Source organism: Exophiala spinifera, assembly GCF_000836115.1.
Source record: "Exophiala spinifera strain CBS 89968 unplaced genomic scaffold supercont1.6, whole genome shotgun sequence".
NCBI classification, from domain to species: Eukaryota; Fungi; Ascomycota; class Eurotiomycetes; order Chaetothyriales; family Herpotrichiellaceae; genus Exophiala; species Exophiala spinifera.
In genome coordinates this window covers 431,242-457,657 of record NW_015622518.1, presented here as the reverse complement: position 1 = coordinate 457,657, position 26,416 = coordinate 431,242, and the positions used below count along the sequence as shown (strand labels likewise).

At 51.1% G+C, this 26,416-nt stretch overlaps 12 protein-coding genes across 12 annotated transcripts; 7 read left to right on the top strand and 5 right to left on the bottom strand.

The window, feature by feature from the left end:
- Positions 1 to 1,203: 1,203 nt before the first annotated feature.
- PV08_08083 (uncharacterized protein) lies at positions 1,204 to 1,715 on the top strand (the record flags this gene model as incomplete). The annotated part of the gene is made up of 2 exons (XM_016382409.1): positions 1,204 to 1,222; positions 1,498 to 1,715. The coding sequence occupies 2 exons, from the start codon at positions 1,204 to 1,206 to the stop codon at positions 1,713 to 1,715; spliced, it is 237 nt and encodes a 78-aa protein (XP_016233112.1).
- Positions 1,716 to 3,235: 1,520 nt separating this feature from the next.
- Positions 3,236 to 4,795, top strand: PV08_08082 (uncharacterized protein; the record flags this gene model as incomplete). Its single annotated transcript, XM_016382408.1, has 1 exon — positions 3,236 to 4,795. The coding sequence occupies one exon, from the start codon at positions 3,236 to 3,238 to the stop codon at positions 4,793 to 4,795; it is 1,560 nt and encodes a 519-aa protein (XP_016233111.1).
- Positions 4,796 to 6,418: 1,623 nt separating this feature from the next.
- Positions 6,419 to 6,868, top strand: PV08_08081 (uncharacterized protein; the record flags this gene model as incomplete). The annotated part of the gene is made up of 1 exon (XM_016382407.1): positions 6,419 to 6,868. The coding sequence occupies one exon, from the start codon at positions 6,419 to 6,421 to the stop codon at positions 6,866 to 6,868; it is 450 nt and encodes a 149-aa protein (XP_016233110.1).
- A 21-nt stretch (positions 6,869 to 6,889) lies between these two features.
- On the top strand, positions 6,890 to 8,298 carry PV08_08080 (uncharacterized protein; the record flags this gene model as incomplete). The annotated part of the gene is made up of 4 exons (XM_016382406.1): positions 6,890 to 6,923; positions 6,983 to 7,108; positions 7,175 to 7,433; positions 7,494 to 8,298. 4 exons carry the CDS (start codon positions 6,890 to 6,892, stop codon positions 8,296 to 8,298), a joined length of 1,224 nt encoding a protein of 407 aa, XP_016233109.1.
- A 350-nt stretch (positions 8,299 to 8,648) lies between these two features.
- Positions 8,649 to 9,250, bottom strand: PV08_08079 (uncharacterized protein; the record flags this gene model as incomplete). Its single annotated transcript, XM_016382405.1, has 2 exons — positions 8,649 to 8,981; positions 9,047 to 9,250. The coding sequence occupies 2 exons, from the start codon at positions 9,248 to 9,250 to the stop codon at positions 8,649 to 8,651; spliced, it is 537 nt and encodes a 178-aa protein (XP_016233108.1).
- Positions 9,251 to 10,337: 1,087 nt separating this feature from the next.
- PV08_08078 (uncharacterized protein) lies at positions 10,338 to 11,831 on the bottom strand (the record flags this gene model as incomplete). The annotated part of the gene is made up of 2 exons (XM_016382404.1): positions 10,338 to 10,756; positions 10,811 to 11,831. 2 exons carry the CDS (start codon positions 11,829 to 11,831, stop codon positions 10,338 to 10,340), a joined length of 1,440 nt encoding a protein of 479 aa, XP_016233107.1.
- A 2,135-nt stretch (positions 11,832 to 13,966) lies between these two features.
- Positions 13,967 to 18,187, bottom strand: PV08_08077 (uncharacterized protein; the record flags this gene model as incomplete). The annotated part of the gene is made up of 1 exon (XM_016382403.1): positions 13,967 to 18,187. One exon carries the CDS (start codon positions 18,185 to 18,187, stop codon positions 13,967 to 13,969), a length of 4,221 nt encoding a protein of 1,406 aa, XP_016233106.1.
- Positions 18,188 to 18,665: 478 nt separating this feature from the next.
- Positions 18,666 to 19,514, top strand: PV08_08076 (uncharacterized protein; the record flags this gene model as incomplete). Its single annotated transcript, XM_016382402.1, has 1 exon — positions 18,666 to 19,514. One exon carries the CDS (start codon positions 18,666 to 18,668, stop codon positions 19,512 to 19,514), a length of 849 nt encoding a protein of 282 aa, XP_016233105.1.
- A 557-nt stretch (positions 19,515 to 20,071) lies between these two features.
- Positions 20,072 to 21,174, bottom strand: PV08_08075 (26S proteasome regulatory subunit rpn-8; the record flags this gene model as incomplete). The annotated part of the gene is made up of 2 exons (XM_016382401.1): positions 20,072 to 20,943; positions 20,991 to 21,174. 2 exons carry the CDS (start codon positions 21,172 to 21,174, stop codon positions 20,072 to 20,074), a joined length of 1,056 nt encoding a protein of 351 aa, XP_016233104.1.
- A 449-nt stretch (positions 21,175 to 21,623) lies between these two features.
- PV08_08074 (uncharacterized protein) lies at positions 21,624 to 22,656 on the bottom strand (the record flags this gene model as incomplete). Its single annotated transcript, XM_016382400.1, has 3 exons — positions 21,624 to 22,009; positions 22,072 to 22,253; positions 22,307 to 22,656. The coding sequence occupies 3 exons, from the start codon at positions 22,654 to 22,656 to the stop codon at positions 21,624 to 21,626; spliced, it is 918 nt and encodes a 305-aa protein (XP_016233103.1).
- A 1,343-nt stretch (positions 22,657 to 23,999) lies between these two features.
- PV08_08073 (uncharacterized protein) lies at positions 24,000 to 25,074 on the top strand (the record flags this gene model as incomplete). Its single annotated transcript, XM_016382399.1, has 3 exons — positions 24,000 to 24,032; positions 24,104 to 24,522; positions 24,594 to 25,074. The coding sequence occupies 3 exons, from the start codon at positions 24,000 to 24,002 to the stop codon at positions 25,072 to 25,074; spliced, it is 933 nt and encodes a 310-aa protein (XP_016233102.1).
- Positions 25,075 to 25,479: 405 nt separating this feature from the next.
- PV08_08072 (uncharacterized protein) lies at positions 25,480 to 26,381 on the top strand (the record flags this gene model as incomplete). Its single annotated transcript, XM_016382398.1, has 3 exons — positions 25,480 to 25,600; positions 25,664 to 25,860; positions 25,917 to 26,381. 3 exons carry the CDS (start codon positions 25,480 to 25,482, stop codon positions 26,379 to 26,381), a joined length of 783 nt encoding a protein of 260 aa, XP_016233101.1.
- Between the last annotated feature and the right edge of the window lie 35 nt (positions 26,382 to 26,416).

Below are 26,416 nucleotides of genomic sequence, written 5' to 3'. Positions count from 1 at the left end.
AAAGATGAGAACAGCCTTGGACTTATATATAGTATGAGGAGAACAGCGGCATACTTTATTCTTATGCCGATTTACATGAAGCACACAAAGTCCACCATGCGGCCTTGTATACTCCCGTACGTGCGTACGAATGAATGAAGACAATTCCAGGCTGTTAGTAAGACGTGTTCAGAGCGGCGGGGAGCGACAAAGACGCTGACTTACAAGAAGGCAACGTGGTGAGAAAGGCGGAGGTTATGGCCGTAAGAAAGACGGAGACGGAGGTGGCTAAACGGGATCTACAGTACTCTTTTAGCACTATGAGCTTTACCAGAAGTAGTTTGGTTGGAACAGAGTAAGCTATCCAATCAGCTTGAGATTCTATGAATACATGTAAATTGTACCACTTTCATTACGCTTATACTAGCTGTCATTAGATCAAAACTATTCAGAGCCCAAGTCGATGTGATTATTTTGCGCGCCAAGACATGTAAAGACGGGTGCCAAGGAGTAACGTTTGTACGCCCTCGAACCCTTGACGGTATCGATTCGAAGGACCTCGTACGGGCCTGTACGGTTCCGTACGCCTTCGAACCCTATATAGTCTGACAGTCCCCCAGACCCCCTCGTAGAATGACAAGTTCTCTTTTCACAATCACATCGAGACCAGCACCGAGCACGTGATTATAGCCTTCTGTGGTTGTGGCGGCGTGACGAGAATTAATTGACTAACTAAAAGTGAGGGAGCGACCTGCCGCTATATATACGTAAGAGCATGTAAGCCAATGCAGCAACCGGGAATAAGTAGTACCGAACCCGGCGCTAAAATCACACTTCACCTCGCGACTTTCCATTAAGAAACAACCTCAGGATCTAACTTCGAATCGGAGCCATTTGGTAGCAGGCTTGAGCGACGCCGACGAAGCGACCTCGTCATCGTGTACTCCTCAGGCTTCCGATACTGTAAACCATAGTCGGGCAGGAAGATGGAGTGGCGAAGTCCATCGATTTCATCTAGGGGCGCACATGGAAGAGACACCACTCTCTTCCCGTGTACTGGGGCTGTATGTTGAGTGTTTCCTGACGTGCGGAGGGTGATTTTCGGGGCGTTGCTCATGAGCGTGTCACCGCGTGGTTGAGCTCCTCCTGGCGCTGAGACAGCCAGACTGTTTCTCTGAGAGTTCCCAGCGGACACCACGTGGAGGCGGGAGCTCGTCGTCCGCCATGAATGACGATATATACAGTAAGTGATGAAAATAACCTCATGTGATATTGGCGTAATATCATGTTATGCCTATCACCTTTCGTTATATGTTCTACTTCTCGTTTCGAATCTTGAGTTTCTCTCCTTCTCCCCCTCCCTCCCGCCTCCCCTTATGTCCCGTAGTTGGTCAGGCTCTCTCCAGCTACCCGGCTAATAAAACCCTTCAAACCACCAAAGCCTCGTATGCTGCCTTGACGGATGCAGCCGTCCTTTCCGACCCCATAATCCCATCTCTCATCTTGTTACTGATACAGGTAAAGGTGACTTTCCGCTCGATATCCATGAGCAGAACGCTCCCACCCGACCCGCCCCGGAAACACCGCTTCCCGCCGTTGGGCAAGAAGGGAACCGAGGTCAGCATGCTGCCCTACACGAGGCCAAAGCCAACGCCGAAGCACAGCGGAAGGCCGATGACGACGTCGGTGTCGTCGGTCCGCACGTCGAAGATGCGCTCGACGATCTCGGGCGTTAGCACCCGATGGCCATCTACAGTCTCATCAAGCGTGACGATCAAGAGAATGTAGGCGAGTGAGCGCGCATTGCCATGATCGTTGACGGCACCTAACTTGACACTTCACTATGTGGGTGAATACACTATCTCTATGTTTACAACTGAGTTTGTGAACGCCTTTACCGTCGCAGAATCTAGATCTAGCTTACTAAAATCTAGAGACAACGGCGGAGGCGGGATAAGGTTCACAACGCGCCCTCAGTTTGCCTCTCACGCGCTGAGTTACTCGTCAGCACCCAGTGGGCCAGCTGTCTGACCTACGATGAATGACCCTAGAGACTAATCCATCACACACAGCACAAGCCCACTAATCAGATGGCCCATCAAGATCAAGTGATAGCCCGACGCCGTCCCTAGATCTTAGAACGGTTTCTGCGACGTAAGTCGCGACGTCGCGAGATCAAGGTTATATAGCTACTCAAGTGTTATAGAGTCTCGTTAGCCTGAGTAGCTAAATATATGCGAGAGAATATGCCGTAACGGCACAAGCTTTTTGATGTTGACGCCGAATTCTGGTCAGTACTTAGATAGACATGCGTCTAGATTGACAAGACCACGCGAGATGAGCGCCAGCGCCGCCAGCGCCGACACCGTCTTGGACGACGACCACATGTTGGCGATGGCGTCCTTGGTCCATGGCCGTTCATGGTCCGCTGACGTATATCCACCCCATGTGGTAGCTCTGTATTTGGTCGGAGCGGCTGGGAGAAAGATTTCTCTTGATTTCAGAGTTTGACTTCACTATGGGTGAAAAGCTGGAATCTTCGGTGCGTAAGCGTGTAACTCCGCAGTCGCCAGCCTCAAGGGGGGCCTGAAAGCGTGAAGCACTCCATGTAATCTTAACAAGTCCATCTTCATGCTTATGCAGCACGACGGGTAGATTCGGCATAGGTAGTAACGAGGGACGAGGTAAGATTGGAGCCAGTAGAACAGGACTAATGCTGCAAACATGCACCTAATTGCCATTTACGGTTTAGGCCTAGATGGTGAGCGAAGGCTGCTGCTGAGCTTTAACTGAGCGTTCCCTGACCGCTCCATGAGTAAAGAGACCTACAGTAGCATCCCACAATCGGCTCTACTTACCTCTACGAGGCATCTGTTTCAGACAGGAGTCAGGGAACCTGGCAGATTCCCTGCCCTTGGGATGCTGCCTGAATTTTCCCTTACCCTTGGGCGGGCCGTGCAGCAGGGTGCCGGTTGAATCGTGCGTCGCGGAGCAAGGATTATGATTAAGCAGATGTTGATCCAGGCGCGGTACAGCACATAGTTGTCTCGTCATTGGAGATTTCAACCGGCCAAGCGCCAATTCTTATAAAGTATGTCTCCTGGGAACTCAGGCTTGCCTCATTGGGAATAGCGCCAATCAGGCAGCCCACTTGCTGAAAACCGCTTCGGACTTCATGCTTCTTATCAAGGATTGTCGCTCTTTGATTTCGTTTGTCGTTCACAATGTTGCCCTCACATTCGACATACATTGCTACATGCCTCCTGTCGCGAAAAGTGGCAGGCACGCTCCACGAACACATGCGGCGTGTCGCACCTGCAAAAGGCGACGCGTCAAATGTGATCTAGGTCGACCGTCCTGTGCAAGATGTCAAAAGGCAGGCTTCACTTGCGAGGGATACGAACTGCTCATCATCGAAACGTCGACCCCTAGCCCATCTAAGGAGAAATTGTTCCTCAATCCCAGCAATGCCCTGCTTTCTACCTTTCGGGCTACACAGGCGGATTGGCAGGCCTATGACTTCTACGTTTCCAAGGTAGCCTTAACCCTCGGCGGTGCCTTCGACCAAGACCTGTGGCAGAAACTCGTTGTCCAACTTGCAAATGTCGAGCCAACAGTCCGCCATGGCGCCTTTGCCCTGGGCTTCCTCTTCAGACACCTCGATCTGTCCGACAAGATCTCAGAATGCACCTGCGTTCATTGCAGCCAGGCTCTGCGCCATTACAATAAAAGCATTGCGGCCTTCTCGACTTTCCTTCAACGACCGCCAAGAGATCAAAGGATAGATGTCGCCATCATTTCCTGTCTGGTCTTCTTCTGCTTGGAAGCCTACCGGATGAACAGCATCAATGCTGCTGGGCTAATATCAAGAGGTTGCTGGATGATTGCTGGGGCCCCATCAGCATCAGGGTCGTCTACAACTGCAATAGACAGAACTCTGCTGAAAACCTTCGACCGCCTCTGGCTGCTTGCAAATATGTTTGGACGCCATGTGCCCCGTCCACGAGTGAACCCTCCTGCCATGTTTCGGAATTTTGACACTGTCGAGGCCGCTAGAGATGCCCTTCACGACATCACAGCGTTGACCCAAAGTCTGAGAGTGAGAGCGTATCAAGTACAAGTAAATTCCACTTCTGATTTCGAGGCGTCAACAACTCTTGCTATCCTTCAAAAGGAGCAGGAGCCAGTCGTTGAGCTTCTGGAAGATTGGCGCCGCAGAACTCAACATCTCATGGGCAGAAGAGATCTGCAACCTTTCAGTCGAACGCCAGCATGGTACTGTCTCATCATCCGATACTTGATCACAAAAATCCGAACTGTAGCTTGTATGAATCCCTCGGAGATGAGGGATGATGATCACGTCGAAGATTTCCAGCAGTTGATCACCACCGCAGAGGAAGGTCTCGCAAAATTTACTGCAATAGGAGAAGCAAAGCGTTTCTCTCTCGAGCCTTCCTTCTTGCCAGCGCTCTATTTCACGGCATGCAAGTGTCGCCAGCCCACCATCCGGCGGAAGGCTCTGGAGCTTCTTTGCCTGGCAGGTGTAAGGGAGGGTTTGTGGCAAAAAGCCGAGTTGACATGCGTTGCGGCGAGAGTTATTGAATTGGAGGAAGGCATAGCTACCTTGGACGTCCCAAACATGCCTGCAGTGTTCAGTCGCCCGTCGCTTCGCTTCTGCGATGTGCTCGTGGATCTCAACTATCGCCAAGATGAAAAGACACTTGTTCACGTCACTTATCTCATATATGATGCACAGAGCCAGAAGCCATGCCAAACTGCAGAAGAAATTTTGACTGTTTCCGATCAAGGCAGTTAGCAGTTTTTGCGGCAAGCTAGCTTGAGACGGTCAAATCTCCACCTCCTTTGGGCGTTCTCGCTCCCTGGTGCTGTCTGTACAAGTCCTCTGTTGGCAGTAATCTCAATACTCTGTTCCTTCGGTGTTGACACTAGCGTACGCATACACTCACCGCCATGACGTGCGTGATCTCTACTGCCTTACCGGCATTCATTGTATCTCGGATTTTGGTTTTTGTGCTTAAGGAACACGTTGGCTCTCCTACAGCTTTTTTGGGATTGCCGGTTTCGCCACGCTTGTGGAGATGAAAACAGATTCCATCTACTACCATCGATACCATACAACAACGACCTAACTGAACCCAAGTGAATGTTAAGACTACAATCAAAAGGAGGACTTCAGCGACAGTTGAAGAAGAATAAGACGACCATGCCCCAACTTCGATTAATGCGAATACAGTAGTAGCTCAGCTCTAACCCAGGATCGACCAAGATGTGCTACATTGAAGCATGAGTACATCTCGGATAGCGTGCTTACTATATCAATGTAAGAAAGACTTGCCCCCCACTTGTCAGAGTTCACCTTTCAATCCTAACAAGTTTTGGGATGAAAAGACATTCATCCAAAATGTGGCATCGCAGGTAATTATGCGCCATTTGGTTCCAGACTTTGATAGGATCTTTTCCCCGATCCGCTTCACGTCACGAGGCGATGAATCCATGATCTAGCGCCGAAAGTGGCTATTCAATTTCACGGCTGTCCGACGACAAAGAGATTTCTTGGTGGACCGGCTGGAGAACGTGGTGAACGGGCAGAAGATCTTCCGGAAGGTCGTGGACAGCGCGAAGTGAAGTGGCGTACGAATGGCCCAGAGATCAGAACAGCGTTGTTAGATTGGATGGAAGAGTTGCGTTTCCGGTTAATTTGCTGGTGATAGAGCTTCATGAGGCGCCTTCCGCCCGAGCTGAAAATTCATTGCGAGCTTCGCTAACACCACCTCTCATCTCCCATCTTTCTCTTTCCTCTACAGTCGATCTCCGCTCTCAAATGGGATTGCTGGCAGATAGCACCGTCCTCAAGCCTGGCATATTCCAAATCGTCGCTCACCGCTTCCGCTCTAGTGCCTTCCCGATTTGGCGAGTTTTCCGAGCTCCGACCAGTATCCACCCGTGTGACGACGTCGTCCCTCACGGGTTGCTATGTACAACAGTGAAAGGTTTCACTTTGTCCGTTTTATGCTATCTGGGTGCCGAACTGTCCATGGCTCCGGGGCGCATAGTTGGGCAGCAGTTACTAACCTTGTCAGGAGTACATCGCCTTCACATCGGATACCTCGCCATACGTAGACTGAACACCGACTTTAGCCCCGGTTCTAGTTCTCAGCCCCCCCCCCCCCAAAAATCACTTCATAGACCAAACGACCCTCATGTACTTGGGAAATTGGTTGTGATCGTGAGAGACGGCAAACCAGCATGCCGTGTTCACTCGAGCAACGAGCCTTTCTCTATGGGGAGAACAAGAAATACCTAGTTTGCCAAGGGCGTGGCTCAAAAGGAGATATATATTCGGGTTGACCCAACATCTCGACCTATACTCCCAGCTTCACTCCTGAATTCGTGAGACCATCCTATTCGCGACCTCAGAATGACTCCATTCCTGCGGATTCTGTCAGCGGTGGTCCTTGGTGCCATTACCGTTTTTGCCCAACTTCAATGTCCTCCACTGGGTCCTATCTTACCCGCTCCAACAAATCTAGATGCGATCCGAGCTCTCGCACAGCCGCTCCAGACTCAACTGGAAAACAAAACGCTCTTCGACTCCAGCGCAACTGCTCTGTCAATTGGCCTAGCGTCCATCCATGATCCGACACCATTGCTCAGCCTCCATGTCACACCAACATCATACAACCAGAGCGGCACGCACAACGTCACGGGCGATACCATTTATGCCATCGCCAGCGTGACCAAGCTCTTCACCGCTCTCTCAATCCTCCAACTCGAGGGAAAAATCAATCTGGCGGATTCAGTCTTGAAATATGTCCCCAGGCTGGCACAGCTGTCCCCGAGTCATGATCCTTTGCTGGAGCCGGACTAGTCGACCGTGACGATCGAGGCTATGCTCAGCCATCTGAGCGGAATCGCCAGTGACAGTACGTCGAGCCTCGTTGTTACTCTGAATTGCAAGTCGGCGACTAACCTGTGGGCAAAGTGACTCTCAGCATCGTAGAACCGGCACCTGGACTCAAGGAAGAGACGGGTCTGCCACAACTGGCCAACGCTCAACAGTCTCTCAATTGTAGCGGAGTGCCCTATACATCAGGTTGTTCTTGGGATGGTGAGTCTTTGATTCTCTGCTCCTGGGATGAACGTCTTGAGGCTCACCCATTCACCGTCTGACCAGAATTCTTCCAAAACTTCGGCAAACGACCTCCTATTTTCGGGGCCTTCACAAGCCCAGCATACTCGAACATCGGGTATGCCTTGCTCGGCAAGGTGATTGAAAATGTGACTGGAAAACCATATGCACAATATCTCCAGGATGCTATCTTCAAGCCTACCAACATGAGTCGCTCAAGTGTTGGCGCTCCCTCGAACACGTCAGCCGCATTTATCCCGGCAGGCACAAGCTGGTATGGGGCAAATCTCGGATACGAAAGAAGGTGAGCTCGTGCGGACAGGAATATCTTGCGATAGGACAAATACTCACATGTCATGCGTAGCACGGGAGGCGTTTACTCCACGAACAACGACCTTCTGCGCTTCGGCAAAGCTATCCTGTCGTCTCATCTCTTGTCACCAGCCAAAACGCGAGCATGGATGAAACCACGCAGCTTCACATCATCGACCGGCGTGTTCGTCGGTGAGGCTTGGGAGATCGTGCGTGGCAAAAATCTGACTTCTGACGGCCACGTCATCGACATCTACACCAAAACTGGAAATTTGTATGATTACACAAACATTTTGGTCCTCATTCCGGACTACGACCTGGTACTTGCCATGAACCTGGCAGGCGCTCAGAGCTCGATCTCGGAGATCCAAGTCCTCTTATCTGCGTTGATAACACAAGTGTTGCCCGTCGTGGATGAAATCGGTAAGACGACCGCTGCGAAAAAGTACACTGGAACATTCACATCGGGGAACGACTCCAGCATCACACTCTCCGTGGACGACTATGGCTTGTTGGTGACCAATTTCATCGCCAACGGTGTCAATGTCAGCTCCGGATACAGCGCTCTCCAAGGTGCAGATGTGAACACGACCATTCGCTTGTACCCCACCGATCTCTCCTCCGGGAACAGAACATCCTGGAGAGCGATATATCAGACCTCTTCGGCAGAGGAGCTCGCCAGCTTCAGCAGCGAGCTTTTTTTCCCTGATGGAAGCTGCCAGTCTTGGGCCACGATATCCTTGCCCACCTATGGTATGCAGTCGCTGGACCACTTCATCTTCGAGCAGGACAAGAGTGGTGACTTGCAAAGCGTGGAAGCCAAAGCCTGGGAGATTGTCTATCGGAGAAAGAAGTGACGCCGAGTGGAAGGATGGAGACATATGAAGGCGAGTGGAAGAACACAACTACAGAGAGTCTAACAACGAACCCTCTTTCCTTCCTGGGAAGTCACTCTCCCTTTGACGCGATCGTCTCAGCAGCGTGGTGGTATACATACAAAAATTTATGCGCCCCTCCGGCAAAGCCGAAAGGGCGAGCTAAAGCTAAGCTACCATGTGCCGAGGTCCATATCACCGTCACTGTATTGCCCTCTCTGCTTCGTTGCCTAATGGGGTCGTAAATGCGACCGATGTATTCCTGTCCCGACTGTTGACGTGGTCGTCTCAGCGAGGGCACCGCTGCCTTGTTACTGGTCAGTAATGCGATCCTAACAAGACCTCAGCGGTGGTAACGAGCCCAGGGTTTGCGCCGTCGCCGAGAGTCCTCTGCAATAGAGATTCTGCTGTGATCGTGTGCCGATCGCAGCGAAAAAAAGTCCTCCGCTTGGGGTTGCTGTTTCCGCGCCACGAAGTAGTTGGGTCGGGAGAAGACCGTGGGTCTCGACCACGTAGGAAATCCTGTCCGCAATGACTGATTCCAGTATCTTGCCCAAAGTCGCCAGGAGGAAGGTTGGCCTCCACGCCTTGTCGAGCGTATAATCGTCCTTGCCAGGCTTCTTCAGTGGTATGATCTCACGCTTGTTGCGCTTATTAGCCACATCCTAACAAGTGATAGAGACTTCATAAAGTGAGTGAATACGTGAAACAGTTGATTACACTCCGATACCTTCATGAAGTTGTTCCTTAACGAATTCATGAGTTTCACCTTGTAGGCCGCGTCGTCGAAAGCCTCCGGGGCCTCGTCAACAGGCTCCTCATCACCGAGGGCCTCCCGGTCGGAATTGCACTCATAGAACTCGTCATTTGAGGCTGTTTCATAGGCCAATCGGGACTCCAATTGGTCCACGGCAAGTTGGGCAGGAGTCAACATGGCTAGACGGCGCAATAATAAGTTGTTGCGAGCAAGGAATACGTTGTTGAGAGGGTTATGATCGAGGAGTAGGCAGAGATAGAATGGAAAGGCGTTTACCTGAGTTGTGCCAAGATTTTTACACTCTAACCAAATCTGGAGGAGCTAACCTAATTGGGATGGGCGCATATAACGCCCATCACCGTGCCTTACACAATTATCGATATAGAGAGTCGCAATGTAGAATCGACGCGTCGTGGCATGTAGAGAAGATTTCAGCTGTTAATCTGACCTCGAAAACCCGTGGGATAGGCTACAAACGGGATACAAGGACGCGTCGCACGCATATCTCAGTGTTCGGCCGACCTTCCCAGCAGGGCTCTCACGTGGGTTTCGATCCAGCCCCCGTGACAAAAACCGGAGCTCAGTATCCTGCACTTCCGACGGAAAGACGCCAAGTCAAGCTGATAAACACCGTTCAAATGACATAGACCTTTTCTCAGGAATTCAGTTCAAACTTTTCGAGTTGATAAATTACAGTTACATATGATTGGACTGTACAAATAGCCAGCGCTTAACTGTAATAAGTAAAGCCTCGACAAAAGTGGATTCTCTACAACTGTAGTTCTTCGTTATCAAAGGTGAACCAGTTCCGCACGTTTCTGTGAAAAAACCGGGGGTTTCATCCACACAATACATCAGGGACGGCGGCGCGTACGAGTGCTTCAACTTGTACAGCCCGGATCCAACTATCCGAGACATCCACAACAGTCCAAGGCCATGACTATTCCATAGGTTAAAAGAGCTTGTTGTTCGACGCTCCTCACTTCAACCCTCAAGACATCCAAAGAACTTTCTCATTGATTCTCATTGATCTATGTGACTCCATATGAGTACAATCCCTCCTCATACTGTTGAGAGCTCGGGATATCTTGTCTATCGGTTGTCTTTATTGTCTTTTCATCGGTCTAAGAGTCTCGCTGATGTTCTACTCAAGCCACTTTACGGCATCAGTCCAAAGAGGTAACGCCAATCAAGCCCTCCCTGTCTGTCATCATCCACAGGCAAAAACTCCTGAGCGAAATGCTAGTCGTAAGGAGAAAACCGCTTAAGATGAAGCAGCTTTCTCCAGTTTGGCGGGTGGCAGACCCAGACCATTTCGGTTGCGGAAGAACATGACCCCGGCCTCATCGCCAGTGGTGCCCTCCAGAGGTTCAACCCACTGGCACCATCTCATCGAGTTCCACATGCTCTTGATGAATCCAATGGGTCCACCGCGAGTGTCGCTGCGGTAGTGACGGCCCATGACCTTCTTGATGGCGTCGCTGGCTTCATCAGCATGGTAGAAAGGAATCACGCTGACATAGTGATGGAGCACGTGGGTCTCGATGATGCCGTGGAAAAGTTGACGACCAATGAAGCCAAATTCACGATCGATGGTTGCTGCCGCACCACGAGTGTAGGTCCAGGAGGTGGGTGTGTAATGGGGGAGAGATGGATCGGTGTGTTGCAGGAACGTGATGGCCACTTGAGATCTTGTCAGCAAAAGAATTCCGAATGCATCGCAGATTCACAACTTACCCAGCCAGTGGTTGACCCAAAGGTACGGAGCCAAGTACCACACGAAAAGGTTCGAGAAGCCATAGGTCTTGCCAACCCAGAACAGGATCGCACCCATGATCAAAAGACCCAGATCGCTGAGGACGATCAACTTGGCATCCTTTGCCTCATACAAGGGGCTGTTGGGATTGAAATGGTTGACACCACCGCCGAAGCCATTGTGCTTGCCTACACCACGTCCTTCGCGCTGGCCTTCATGCTTGTTGTGGCCAGTGACGTTGGTTAGCAGGTACATGGGCCAACCTCCCAATTGCTGGGAGATGAGGGTGTAGGCGGTGTTGAGAGGAGTCTCTTCAGTAAGTTCATCCAGCTGGTGGAGCAGATACCCTCTCCTCGTGGCCCACTCTTGTCTGGTGGCTGGAACAAAGACCATGTCTCGCTCCAGGTGGCCGGTGGCCTTGTGATGCTTGCCATGAGAGATCTTCCACGAGAAATACGGCACCAACAGCGCCGAGTGGCAGAACCAGCCGACAGTATCGTTGAGAACCTTGCTCTTGGAGAACGATTGGTGACCACATTCGTGGGCCAACACCCACAAGCCTGTACCAAAGAGACCCTGCACGACGGTGTACAGAAACCAGAGTCCAGCTCTGAGCGGTGTCGACGGAACCGTTTCAGGAGTGACGAATCGGTTGAAGAGGTAGAAGGTGGTTGCGAGGGAAACGACGTCTCGTGCAACATAGTAGAGACCAGTGGCAGCAGACCGATCGAAGCAGTGCTTTGGGATGGCATCGTGGATGTCCTTGATGGTGTAATCTGGGATCTCAAAGGTGTTGCCGTAGGTGTCCACCAGCTGTTTCTTTCCCACGACGGGCTTCTTCTGCTCAAGGGCATCTTCCGACGCAAGAGAGGACAGCGAAGTCGAGGAGGGAGAGGATCTCGGACTATCGAGAGGGGAGATGTTGGTCGACGACATGGGAGTGGATTCGGTCGTTCCCATGCGGCGCAGAGCCGTCTCTGCAGGCAAAGCGGTTGTTGTCATGATTCTCCAGGCGATCTAGGTGACCTAGGGAGGCGTGGAAGAGTAGAGGTCGGGGAAGAATGAGAGCTTGGGAATTTGTTGGGACGCAGGCGTCGTTGTCTGCCACAAGCACAAGGGGGACAGTGAAGGTGTCCCTGAGGAAGCGCTCACAACAAGGAGAGATCAAAGAGAGGAATGCACAACCAAGCTCAGTGTCGTGCAGGAAGACAAACAATCTACGGGCACAAGGCGTAGAGAGAGGGTGAGAGCTTCGTCTCAAGGTAAAAATGCGGGAGAGGTAGCGGGATATTAGTAGGGACAATGGAGTGGACAGGGCTCCGATGTCAGGGACTGCATTGTACAAGTGCTGATAGGGAGGGAGACATGTCGGGTGGAGCCGAGTCTGGAGCACGCGTCTTGTATTGGCTACAGATGCAGAGACTGGGCTACCACGAGTGACTGATAGTAGAAAGTTGTGGGCAAAAAAGATTCTGATTTTTTGTGGACAGCGAGCAAGCAGAAGCTGAAGCTGCGGCCAAATCTCAACGATTTCTGAAAGAGGACCAGCACCAACTAAGAGCCTTAGCTAATCGCACTAAACTCAGGGCAACCCGCGGTCCCTTGGCCCGTCCAGGCCCAACAGGCCACTCACATTGCGCCCGGGGTTCTAGGCGGTCAGAACTCCCTCTCAGGGACTGCCGAAGCTGCCCCTCACAAACCCCGACCAGCATCTCTCTTAGGGGTCCATGGCCTGGTAATGGTTCTCCCTCGGGGCTCATGCCACGCCTAGAGACTCCACTAAACGTGCCGAACAAAGTCCCTGACCAGATCGTTGCACTACAGTAGACGTATCACACTAGCCCTCCCTAGCCCAAACCCCCAGTAGATTCTTGTTCAAGTACAAACATGACTGTCGATACCTTGCACAGCCGAGTGGGAGGCTCAAGACCCCTTGGCTCCAGCTCCACAGCTATTGTATTCTACAGTACATATGTCGGTGGGGGCTCGATGGCGGCGGTGACCAAGTTTCTCTGACAGAACAGCGTACAGCATATCCTACCTCGTATACGGATGAGTACGAGTGTGGTGATCGTCAGGGCTGTCTCATGAGCGGTCATGTCACTCACTCTCCAATATGCCCAGCCAGCGTCAGACGGACCGACCAATACACCAGATACCCGTGAGCCTTCTCGTGCAGGACACTAAACATCTCCTCCTGCCCATAGGCGCTGGGACGAGCCCTGATCCAGCAAACCCAAAGTATCGGTGTAAAAAAAAGCCCAGAGAGGCGAATGCTGCTGTTCACCGTCTTCGTTCTCGCCCTGTTTCTCGATGTGACTCTGACTACTCCGTACCATGCTTCGACCCTTTCTGCCCGTCGATCTTTTCGCTCAGCATCGACTCTGGATGCTTTTTGCCAACGTTGGCGCATTTTCTGTGGGCGATCTCTCCAACAGACCCGCTACCTCCCGCCATCGTGGAGCTGTCAGTGGTTCTTGTATGCCTGTCGTGGATGGCCAAGAACAGCTCGCCATGGGTCACTGAGATCAATCATCTCAAGCACATGCTGCTCTATTTCGCCACAGACCGATGGCAGTGTTAGAGGATTCTAGCCGAACGAGGCCGACCGAGGCTGGATGACATGTGCAGTCTTTCACATGCTGGAGGACGAAATCTTGACTGCTGGGATCGTGCTGTGTCAGACAAAGCTCCAGGCGAGTCGACTCGGCCTGCACCCAGGGACAGTCACGATCAATGACGAATCGTGGCGCCGTGACAGCGGTCTGGTGCGCAAACTGCCTCGAGGTGGCACCCTGCACGAAAACAGTTTTGTTGGGGAGGCGAGACTTGGAAGTGGGATGTGAGTGGCCCGGCCTGGCCCCTGGCGCTTGTCCGAATCCCATCCCGACCCCTGTATCTCGCTAAGAGCTTTACAGTTTAGATCCTCGGTTGGTGCCGAGGCTCTTGTCGTCTTTAGGAATGGCGTCCCTGCGAGATGGTGCCTGCAGATCCCAGTGAGCTAACGTGCTAAGGAGTTCCCTGCATTCTATCGTTCTCATTGTCAAGGCGAAGCTGGAGGTGGCTACACAATCTTTACTCCGTATAATCTGGATGGTCTGCACTCGGCCTCGTGCTCATGCTTGTATTGAGCATCTTCATCGGCTCGATAACAATCGTCCACTTCCGTCAGTCGGTGTATCTCCAAAAACTTCGACCGTCGTGCTTCGTATGCTGGGGATGATCTCAATGCAACGCCCGTGCATTGGATTGTGCACATCACTCACCACCTCAGTCCACACCTCTTCACCGCCGCTACCTTTTTTCTGCTTTCGACATTTGACTGTAATGGTCGGTAGGAGTGCATGCCCAATATGTTGTGGGACCAAGACCACGCGGGTTCGACTCGCTTTGCTGCTCAGTTGCATATGGCCTTTGCGTCTTCCACCCACCAGCCACGAGTCCGAATTACTAACTTCGAACTGCGCAGTGACCTCATCTTCTCTCGCATTTGAAAGACGCATCACAAGATCCGCCAACATGGGTTGCCCCACGATTGCAGTCGGACTTTCTGGTTTGGCGCAATGGATGTCTAGACACGCCGTGATAAGTAATGGATGCGGTGCGATGTCGACATATAGCTTCAATTGCCTTGTTTGAGCTTTATCGACGAGAAGTTTGATGGGCTTGGTTTGTGCGTGCCAGTCTTGTAGCCACAACTCAACCTCACGCCTTGTCTGAGAATCGAGTGCACACAAAACGGACTGCCAGTCCATGTCTTCCATACTCCAAATTTCAACCTCTTCGGTCAGGGCAGCCACTTCCAAGTCTTGTTCCGTCCATGAAGTTCGAACACGATTTCGCAGATGTCCTGCCAAGAGTCTTGCAGTACCATGGTGACGAGTTTTAGAAAGCTCAGATATAAAGTTGTCCTCGAGACTCGACAGGATGAGCTCGTCAACGGCTTGGAAGTCAACACAAAGTGTGAGTTTCTGTGTGACGCCGATGGCGGTGGGTGTGGACGGGACAAGCCTGGTGGTCCAGCTAGCCGGCTGCTTCGGAAACACCATTTCTGGTTGGTCGAAGTCGCCACTATTGACGGAGTGGTATGCTTGATTTCTTTCCAGCTCACAACGTACCAGCCGCAATGGCACTAGCGTTGAGGGGCTGATAGTGAATCGTGAATACATACAGGTATCCCTGAAGATATCTTGCACATTGACAGTGACTGGAAGAATCACATTGACAGACGCTGTGTCGTACAACTCGAACGTTCCCTTATTCGTCTGGTAGTTGGCCTCAACTCGGATCACTACCGAGGGTTCGGTTTGGGTCTCCAAAGAGTATGGAATCTCCACCGAGCTTTTGGAGTATGGTTTCAAATCATCGATAAACATCATGAGAGCGTCGCCCTCCCGGGCGGTACGTAAAGATTGAAGGGTCTGTCCCTTGCCATGAGCTTTTGCTTCATGAATATTGAGCCTCAGTCCCGCTGTCGCTGTTTTAAGACGTAGCCTACACTGGCTCACGCTGTTGTGGCCTGGCATCAGATTGACAAGCAGCTTTCGCGTCTCGGCGAGATGCACGACTGGGGCATGAACAATATCAACGTTCATAGATTGTTCACCAGGGTATACCAGGACCGGAACAACCACGGCTTGCTCAAGCGGCGAATCTTCAACTGGAAAACCTTCGTCATGTTGGGTCGACCGAAAATGGTGTAAAAGCCGTAGCTTACCGATGTTAACCTCGAGCTCACTAGGCATATACCAACCTTGGGCCATGACTGTAGTGCTTAGAAAGAGTTCTGTCCCCACCTCTTCGATCGCTGCACTTTCAGATAATGTGAGAGATATGAATCGTGGTTCAATAGCTTGGGAGCTTAGTCGCAATTTGACTTCGCTAATGAGTGGAACGGTCATAGGAGACAGTGGTTGAAGAGATATTCTCAAAGCGAATCCATCTTGGCTGGCGACATGAGTGATGGCCTTTGAAACACGAGGAATCATGAATAAGGTGGACATCGGAAGAGTTGTTACATCGATTTTCGGCAGGGTCTGGAAAAGTTGATCCACATAACTCGCAGCTTGTGTGGCACTGGGCTTCCCAGTAGAGCCACCATATAAGCCGCAATGCAGGTATGCTATGAGGCAGCGGGCATATTCGGTAGGCTTGTCAAGATGCCTGAGACAATCAGCATAAATCCGGAGCAGGTGGCCGTCGGACGGTTTATAGGTAGTCTTGGGGAGGGGGCCAAGAATGCTGTGGAGGTATCGTGCGGTTCGACCATAGTTGCCTTGCGCATACTCCAGCTCCACCAGATCAATCAAGACTTGCTGTGCAGTAGAATGGCTGCTTGTGTCTGCGACTACTCGATATGCAAGGACCGACAACATCGCGAAGAGCTCGAGAAAAGTCGATTTTGAGGATGCAGCTGCTGTCAATGTATTGGAGTCCAGGCCGGCCATCGAGGCAGATTTGTCGGTGGCTTGCTTTTGGTCTTCTGCTTTGAAAATTGATGACCTCCGTGCCATCCCGTTTGTCATGTTTTTGTTTATGTTCAAGTCATAATGCAACGCGGCACGTTTCATTTCCACCAGCCACGGTTGCACCGCCTCCAGATTCGATACTGCACGTCTTGCCATTATAACAAGTCTCGAAATCCAAACCGCAAGCCTCTCTGCGCCAGGTCGCGAAAATACAACCTGGCGTGTAGTGGCCTCCTCGGGAATCACAGATATCCTCTTGTGGTGAGGTCCTTGAGAACGCTCACGTGAAGGAGAGCGGGAGTCGACAGCCAGCGACATTCTTTTCGAGCGATTGCGTGCCTCTTGAATATGTGTTGAGCTTTTATCCATAATCCGAAAGAGCTCGACAGAGTCCAGTGATAGCCACCCAGTGCCATATTCGACATCTAGCTCCAGCGATGGCAGTACTTTACTCATTATCTGCATAACCGCTCGCCACTCAAATGTCGAGACGATATTGCCAGTCACGGCACGTTGCGTGAACAACTCATCCGCGCTCAGTCCTTCATGGCCTCCCCAGGCGCCATAAAGTTCCATTCGCAGACTGCGGGCAGCCAGGTTAATGAACTCATTAGCACGCTCTGCAAGATCCGCCAAAATATTAAGATTTACACTGGATTTGGATCCGGGAGTGTTATCAGACGCCTCTGCCCGTGCTTGCCGCAGCAAAAGCTCCATTTGGCGGGCAAACAAGTATATTCTCAGATCCAGAGCAGAGACATCATTTGTTAGAATCAGGCTTTGATAGTTTTTCCTTTCGGCATCAAATGGGAATTGTTCACGATCGACAGTCAATATGTCTTGGAGATCCAACATTTGTTTGGAGATGTCATTGCTGGACGAAGAATCCTCAACCTCAAGAGCAGCACGAAGTAGAGCTTTTGATTCTTTGGAAACGGTTAAGAGAGCGCCGCTATCCTCATTATCGCCTGTTCGGAACTGTTCTTTCACCAGGTTGTCCAGACCAAGCGAAAGCTCATCATAAACGGCCAAAGCATCCTCCAGTAGACCAACACTTTCGAAGCCTTTGGCCAGGCCTTCTTTCAGGATGAAGAAAGTGCAAAAGTTCCATCCCGGAAGAGATCTCTGGCCGTCTTTCTCCCTTATGTCTGATTCGTACTGCGCAACTCGTGCATCGAACGAGCGCAGTATGCAGGCTTTGATGCTGTCAATGAGCTCCTGCCATTGCTCCTCGAGATCTGCAGGGCTCAGCGGCGTACCTTTGTCGTGTGAATTCAGAAGTCTGACTTGGGCGACACGATTGATTGGAGACTTGGAGCCGCTGTTGAAGTCTGCGCGTAGTCTATCGAAGATGGTAGAGGAGCTCTTGCCGGACCATTTGGACTTGCTGTTAACGCTGTCGGTGCTCTCCGTTGTTTCCAAAGATATGTGTTTCGATGACCGCGGCTGGCTGGCGGCCGGGGTGTTGGCCAGCACCACGTGAACTATCAGCCATTCAAAGGCGTCATGGTCCTCCTGGTTCTTGTTTGATTTCCCATCTGCAGCGGATATTTGCGACTTGACCCATTGGCGCACTTCCTTTCTCGCTTTCTCCTTGTACGTCTCCCTGTCATCGCAACGGAGCAGATATAGCTTCACGTAAGGTGTCTCTCGTAAGCCAGGGATTTGATGCCTGCGGACATTCGAAGCCGTTCCAGCAGACTGATCCTCTCTCGAAAGGGTGATGTTCAGGGCGGGTATAGATCGTAACGGACGAGTGGGTGACTTCCAATGTAGATTACGCAAAGGGCTTCTTTGAGAAAGGCGAGGTTCGAGGCTGTCGTAGAGATTATGAGGATCGATACATTGTATGATCACCTTTGAACTCGCCGGTGAATCGCTTCCGTCCATGGTACAGGGAGAGTGTGCGCACGATCGAATACAGATTGGGGATTCATTGTGCTATCGAGGCTTGATCAACAGCCTTATGCACGAGTTTCATAATCGGGAAGATAATGCCTCGAAGACGGCACGTGCGAAGACGGTCTTGTGTACTCATGTTTGCATCTATGTTCGTCTGCGTCCAGGAGATACTGCGTTTAAGATCCATAAGCTCTACCGCACTTACACGTGACATCCACGAGTATACGGCAGAACACATATGCCAAGTCGTTTTGTAAACAACCTCGCCATGCAAGACTGGACCAGGCTGTGTAGAAAGGGTTTCGACGGCGTCAGTTTGGTCTCATTCGAGACCAACTAGACACATCACGATAGAGCGGAGACGAAGGATGTTTCTACATGCACTTTCAACGACTGCCTGAGCAGATATCCGTGGACTATGGAATCACGGACAACCCATTCGGGATCACCATCATCTCCTCATGATATGACTTCGATATTCGACTCTCTTGGCTCTCTATGTCAGTCTTCCCCCTCACATCCGCAGTCCCTGCATGGCTCGTCCACGTTGAACCCTCTGCATGCGTTATCCGAACAAGACAACCAACGGGCCCGCTCCCTCTTCCTCACACTACATGTCTTGTTCCCACACGAGCTTCTGCCGGCTCTCGACCTCCTCGACCGTGGCCTGGTGACGCGACTGATCACGCTCGAAGCGCCAGAAGTTTGTGCTACTGGGATCATAGATTCACACTTTGTCAGTGAACCCACCGAGTCGTCGTCAGGCCCCTCCGGCTCTGCTTCTGCTCCTCTTTCTGCGGGACATCAGACGTTAGAAGGACAAGAACCTAATCACTTCAGAGACGAGGTATTCTACATCCAATCCTCGAGCGCTTCTTCGTCATCATCAGCAGCAGCAACTAGCCATCACCGCAAACAGACGAGCAGCGGCGCTGCACCATTCTACGAAGTCCGTCTAGATAGCTGGAACTGTACGTGTCCCGCGTTCAGTGTGAGTGCGTTCCATAGCTTGATGATGAAAGGTCACTACGAAACAAAGACAGAGGCAGAGCCAGTGCCCGCAGGCCCTCCACATAGGTGGACGAACAATCAAGGTAAGGGCGAATCCAAGTCCTCAACGTGGCGGTTCGGCGGCGTGGCGGTGGATACGGCGTCCACTTCAAGTCCGCGCCCGCCTTCCTGTAAGCATATCCTCGCTGCTGTGCTGGCTAAGGCGGCGCCGGGCTTGTTCGCCCACGGCGTCACGTCTAGGACGGTCAGTCGAGATGAGAGTGTAGGCTGGGGAGCGGGCTGGGGTGAGTTTGGAGGTGGATGAGGCGTGGAGCGAGCGAGGGAAAAGAAACGAGGAGCATAAAGGAGGCCCTCAGGGCTCTTCTGAATGTTCATCTTCCTTGGATCCAGGCCCGAGATATGAGAAGGCGTCATCCCAGAACTTTAGTCACCGGTACACTATGATACACGCTGAACCGAGGCCCATCGGAGGGTACTTTTGACAATGCGCACGAAGAACCGTACACAAGTACATGACAAGAGGATGGTCGCCTCAAGATCATGATATCGAAAGACAACGAGACCCGATCGCTGAAAGGTACCATTAACTAGAAGATGGTCATCACTCACGCTGATATTCAGAGTGCATCAATGCTCTACACGATTTGAGCAAGGTGAAGCCGGGATGAGAAATTTAGACTCTGTGATACGGAATCCCGTTCATGACAGGGCTTGACATGGTCTTGCTGCTAAGCAGTATTGTATTGTACATAATCGTCCCCTTTTTGGCCATGCATACCGACTGGCCTTCTAGCTAGAGGTACCATCCAAACGCCATGCTGAATGCCCAGATGCGATGCTATCCACACCGCTAGAGTTCATCTAGGGCTTCTTCTTGCCCTTGCCCTTGTCCTCGGTTTCCTTCTTGCTGCCATTTACGACGGGCTTTTTCTCATCCTTCTCCTTTTCCTTTTCGCCTTCCTTCTTCTCAGCACCATCTTTGTTCGCCTCCTTCTCCTCCTGTTGTTGTCGGTTCTTGTTCTTGTTGTCGATCAGATCGTGGAAGGCGGTAATGGCTCGTACGAGGGAGCTCAAATAGATCGTCATTAATTGATCATTAGTCTTGATGCTCATGGACCGGGCCAGCTCGCTATTCTCGACCTGGTTCTTCCCGTTTGGTCGTGATGCAGGAGGTGTGGTCAGGTTGGGGAGAAGATTGAAGATGTCTTGGATGTCTCCTAGGATCGCGTGGTTGAGGGGGAGTTCTCCATCAAGGACCTTTTGAAGATATGCGCCGATGTCTCTTAACCGTAGATGCAGACCTTGTAAGGATTGGAGTTGTTGAGTGATTCGTGCTGACAGAGTTCCTACTGCGACGTCTCGGATATCTCTGAGAAGATGTTCAACTCCGATCTCTTCAGCCTCCTCAGCCTCAATTATAGAGGGAGTATGGACGAATGTCTTTGACGTGGTCGTGCCATCATCTTTGATTTCCTCAATCGCAAAGTACGCATCCGTGGGCACCCCAACCTCTTTTGGCTGGACATCGATGATGACAAGGAGCGGGTTTGGAGTGTATCTCTTGAACAGCTCATTGATCTCCAGATCAGAAGCTCGCAATCTCGGACCCGAGTGATACCAGCCTATCAGCTTTTCTCGAGCATTGACTTTCTTGAACATTTCTCGCATAGATTCGACATAGTTGTGGTCTAGAAACCATACTGATGGGTCCTTTTCGTCCTCTTCGAAGGGGACTACAAAGTGTCAGTTGCGCATAATAGTCTCGAGCTTGCCGACTAACCTGCGAAACTGTTTGAGACCCGGACATTCTTGCCGTCGTTTTGTCCCAAAAGAACACCTACCACTCGCTTCCGCGTGCCTTTGGCTGAACGACCATAGTGATCGGCTGCTGAAAGAAGGACCAGTGGCGCGACCGATACCTGTCGGCTCACAAGGGAAAGAGTCTCTGCCGTTGTGGCTGGCATGCTGACCAGGTGCGGACTGAGGTAAGGGAAGTAGGCAAGAGGGAGATGGGGAGGGCAATGGTGTACCAGGTGGAAAAGGAGGTTGTCTGCTGGGCCCAGTAGCCTATTACAATAGGAGCTGCACGCTTGAAATCGGTTGGAAAATAGTAGATATGTTCAATGATGGTTGGCCTGGTGGTATCTTGTTAATTTGAGCAGCGCAGGCAGTCGGAGACACGACAACAGCATCCTGGACCGTCATTGACAACATTGGGCCTTATACTTTGCCGTATACTTTACGGTGGAGTATTTGAGGAGATGCTGTCGCTGCGCTGACTAACCAGGTTCTTGACTAGTTAACTGCAGATGGTATACTACGCTCGCCAAACCTCGACGTTCTCTCACATCGATTTTCATCGCGTTTTCTTACACAGGAAAGACGAGGCCCAGTGCCATTGTATGCTACAGTGCTAGTCGTCGTGGTTTGTACTCTTAATAGTGGCTTCCCACTCTTTCAGCAACTCAAGGGTTTCCTCGCACTTTGCCTTTAGCTCCTCGAAGCAGTCTACTCCAAGAGGGATCCTCAACGGAACATTTCGACTTGCAGCAACACCTTCCTGCCGTACTAGGTCCAAGATGATCTCTGCCAGTTTCACCGGGTCGCCTGGTTGAGTCTGATCCGACTGGCTCAATCCATTCAGCAAATTCTGCGAAAATTCTTGATAATCTGGAATCGCCGATGCCACGGATTTCATGTTTCCACTCGAGAGCAGTTTTGTGCGGAATCTACCAGGCTCAATGAGGAGCGTCTTGAACCCCAGATGGGCAGTCTCACGCGATAGGCTTTCCACCAGCCCTGTTGGATCGTGCATGTCAGCACAGCGTTCTTATCTCCAAACGGAACAGAAATTGCCCTACCTTCAAGAGCAAACTTGGAGCCAGCGTATGCACCACATCCGGCATGACCAACCCAGCCTGACAAGGAGCCTATGAAGACCATGGTTCCTGATCGCCGCTCTCGAAAGTGTGGGAGAAGAGCCCGAGTCACCTTGATGGTTCCGAAAACGTTGGTGTCGAATTCTGCAAGAAAGTCTTCATATCTGTCGCTTTGATGTAAGCAAATGGTAGGTCTCTGAGTTATCATCATACGTACTCGAGATCCTCCCATGTCCCGATCGCTATGTAAGCAGCATTATTGACCAGTACATCGATTCTGCCGTGTACCTTAATCGCCGCCGCTATTGTGTCTCGAATTTGCTGTTGCTTGTCGGTGATGTCGAGTTGCAGAATCGTGGCTCCTGCCTGCTGCAGGTGCTGGATCTTGTCAATTTTGCGAGCTGTAGCAATGACTTTGTCCCCACGGGCCAGGACGCTGTGGACAAATTGCTCACCAAAGCCCGAAGAACATCCAGTGATCAGCCAAACGAGCTCTGACATTGTTCTCTGTTTGATTCTGGACTTGAAGTGTTTTTTCTTTCCGTTTGCAGATCCCAGGCGCCGCATGTTTACTTCCAGACAGAACTATATATATATGAATATCTGTTTTCAATACATCTCGGAAGCTTCCGAACAAATGCTTCAACAGGCGTCAATGCTGAATAAGCTTGACGACCACATCGATGTCACACCAAGGACGCCACTGAAGGTTTGGCTTTTTTGGGCAGACGATCGTGAGCGTTCGTGATCATTCCCTCACGATCGAGGAGTCTGGCGACATGCTATTTCCTATCCCCGCTAAGCAGCACCAATACTTTTCGTTGTACGTGCCCGCCATTTATTCGGTTCTGCGGACTTTACAACAGAGTGAAAATCGACAGGTGCCGTGTATCGTCAGATTGGGCGAAGACCCTCATTTATGACTCACTCTTATTCAAGATGATGAAATTGGATACCTTGCTTGAAATGAAATTTTGTTGACTTGGATGTAGAATTGTGATGACAGTGATGGATGGTTGGCTACCAATGCCCCACCCATTCAGAGACCAGACACGAGAGTATGAAAGATTCCGCAGAGCAGACATGTCTAATGCTGCTGCTGTGAAGGAATAAAATACTAACCATCAATGACGCCCATGTGGAGGAGGATATCATGGCCAGCACTTACGCGGCGCAAGAAGACTGCACACCAAATTCCCAACATATGCTTTTCCAGAACGAAACTTGCCTGGAAGGCGTCACCCAGGCCTCCAGAAATCAAGGCATCCCGTATAGGTTCACCTGCGACGGACTCCGATGCTCGGGACTGGGCGCCAGTTGAGGATCATCTCGCTTTGGGCCCGTTGTCGGAATGACGATCACACCTCACCGCTTTGGTGGAGTTTGTCAGTTTCATGGAAGTTCTCATGCAAATGGTAGATATGGCGAGACATCATATCGATCACCATGGCTGCAATATCTTGGAAAGTCAAGTCCATCCGTCTTTGACAAACTGGTCCGTCGAGTCGGACGAACTTCTCGCCGATGAATGACCATGGGCATCTGTGTCGCATCAAGGTCAGCCCGAAGCCGCATTTTGTCAGAATATAACGTGCGGATTATATCAGATCCCCTCATTAGCATCACTCGGTACCGTGCTGTTGTAGCTACGTGCGGCCTGTCCTAAGGGTACCTACTGTAGATTGCAGTAACCCCCGAGAGGACCAGTGTTTGTAAGCTATCTGGTCCAGTAGATGTGCATAAATTATGTCATTGCAAATGCCTGCATGGCATGAAAGAGCTATAACTACAATCGAACCTCACCTACCCGATATCAAGGGGGATACTCTAGCCTACCGGCAGACATCATTCTATTGCTTGTGACAAGCCGGTAGGGTGCTGGTCTGTTTGTAACATCGGGAAGACGAACGATGGCTCAGATCAGAAAAGTTACGCTGATTGGTGTGAGTCCAGCACGATCTGTTCTTGCTTTACTTCGGGATACTTCGAGATACAAAATCTTACGACTCGACAGGCCGGAGGAAACATTGGCCCATGGATTCTAAAGGCACTCGATGACGACCCGGACTTTACCGTGTCCGTCCTTGCGCGACAGAGTTCCAAGTCGACTTTCCCGTTCCACGTTACCGTGCACCGTGTCGACGACTCGTATCCGGATGAGGAGGTCCTGAAGGCGTTCCAAGGTCAAGATGCCGTCGTTTGCTCTGTGAACATGGGCGGGGTCACGAAACAAATCGCCTTTATCGACCTGGCTGTCAAAGCGGGCGTCAAGTGGTTCATTCCTGCAGAGTTCGGCGGGAACAAGGCCAAAGCGCAGTTCGGGGTCAAGACTCCATTGTATGACGCCAAAGAAGCGATTCATAAACATCTGATTGAGATGGAAAAGAAAGGGTTGTCCTGGACGGCGATCACAACGGGTGCCTTCTTGGATTGGTGAGAATGATTTTTCTTCCTCATTTCCGCAGACTGCATTGCAGGCCGGTGCTGACCCGGTGAATGAACAGGGGTCTTTCAAATGGCTTCATTGGATTTGACATCGAGGACAAGCGGGCAAAGATATATGATAGTGGCGATGAGCAATGGACCGCGACAACCTTACCTACCATCGGTCTCGCTGTTGCGCGGGCGTTCAAGAAACCGGAAGAGGTCAAGAATCGGTTCATATACATATACTCGACACGGACGAGCCAGAATGAGATCCTGAAGGTTTTTGAGGCCGTTACTGAGAAGAAATGGGATGTTGAGCATATCAAATTTGACGATGAGATCGCCGCAGGACAAGAATTGCTGAATCAAGGCAACAGACTTGGGATTATTCCTCTGATCTTGTCCCATCTTATTCGCGAGAATGTTGGAGCAGACTTCACGAAGGATGTGGAAGCTGATAACGATGTCCTTGGCCTGCCGACCCAGAATATCGAAGATATTGTCAAGGAAGTCTTAGCTTGGCCTGAAGAAAGGATCGAGGCTGCAAGGCTGGTATAGCGTATGTGTCCTGAGTCTTCTGGACCTATTAGCAGGCGATATATGGATGACTTTGGATGATAGTGGAATGCCAAATATTGAACGAGGCTCCTATGAAGAGACAAACTCACAAGGTCTTGGCAACGAGCACAATTCTTTGCATAATTAGTAACCATTCTGGCTAAGGGCGCCAGTTTCACCGCCATATTTCTCATCCATTTAGTGGCATACCTGATGTTGACCATCCTCATGGTGATAGGAGTTCCTAGCCTTCTTTGCCTGGTACGCAGTACCTGTATCGAGAACCAGCTCTCGTCATAAATCTTTGTTCCTGACTTTGTGTAACGACATCGCTTGATTCTCATATATGTGCACAATAGTCTGGAAATAGGCTAGGCATCGTTTCCACTGCGAGTAGAGAATGAAATGACAGACAGGCGCAAGCGCGGTCGACCTAGGATTGATTCAAAATTCGATAACTGGTTCGGGGTAGAAGATGCACGGGAACGAAAGCGGATCCAGGACAGATTGGCACAGCGAGCGAGACGTAAGGGCTGGCCTCTCAAGCGTGTCCAATGGTAAGCTTCGAAACATTCTGACATATTCATAGGCAGTCGAATGGTCTCGAGGCAGGATGGGAACAGCGTGACCAAGACTGAGACCGAATGTACAGGCGAGACTCGTCTGCAGCAGCCGATCCAACATGACGCAGGGCTCTTGAATGGCCTGGACACATCACCGCCGACTCAGGACGAAGAGCACTCAAATAACCATGAATCGCTTGCTCTCGTACCTGGCTCTGAAAAGGTACTTCCTAGACCTGCTGTCAAGGTCACGCAGACACCTAGCTAACTTAACATCAGAAGAACATCCTATCTGCGGTTACGTCTCCTCTGCTCAATGACTCTCACCGATGGCGTTGCTCCATAGATGTACTTAGCCGTGACCATCAATTGCTCTGTTGGCAAGCGTGGCCTATTTACTGGGCGCTGGGTCGTCACGCCGAAATGCAGGGCACGGGGTGTCCAGACGGTGGAATCAAGGCAAGGTCACCTCCAGAATACCTGGAGTTGCCGGAATTCCTCAGGCCTACTCCATTGCAAATGGCCATGCCTCATGTTAGGTGGATCGATAGGTTTCCATTTCCTCGTTTGCGAGACAACATGATCTTGCTCGACGGGCTTATCGATCTGGACGAGTTCGTTCGAGATCTCTGGACAATGGCGAACTTGGTTCTTCGCCCTCAGACCCAAAAAGCCACGTGGGACCCGGCGTGCTGGATGATGGGTCCTGAGTTTTCTTCCAAATGGGGGTATCTCTTCATGTGAAGACGGTCAATTGATTCTCTGACGACGAGGGATGG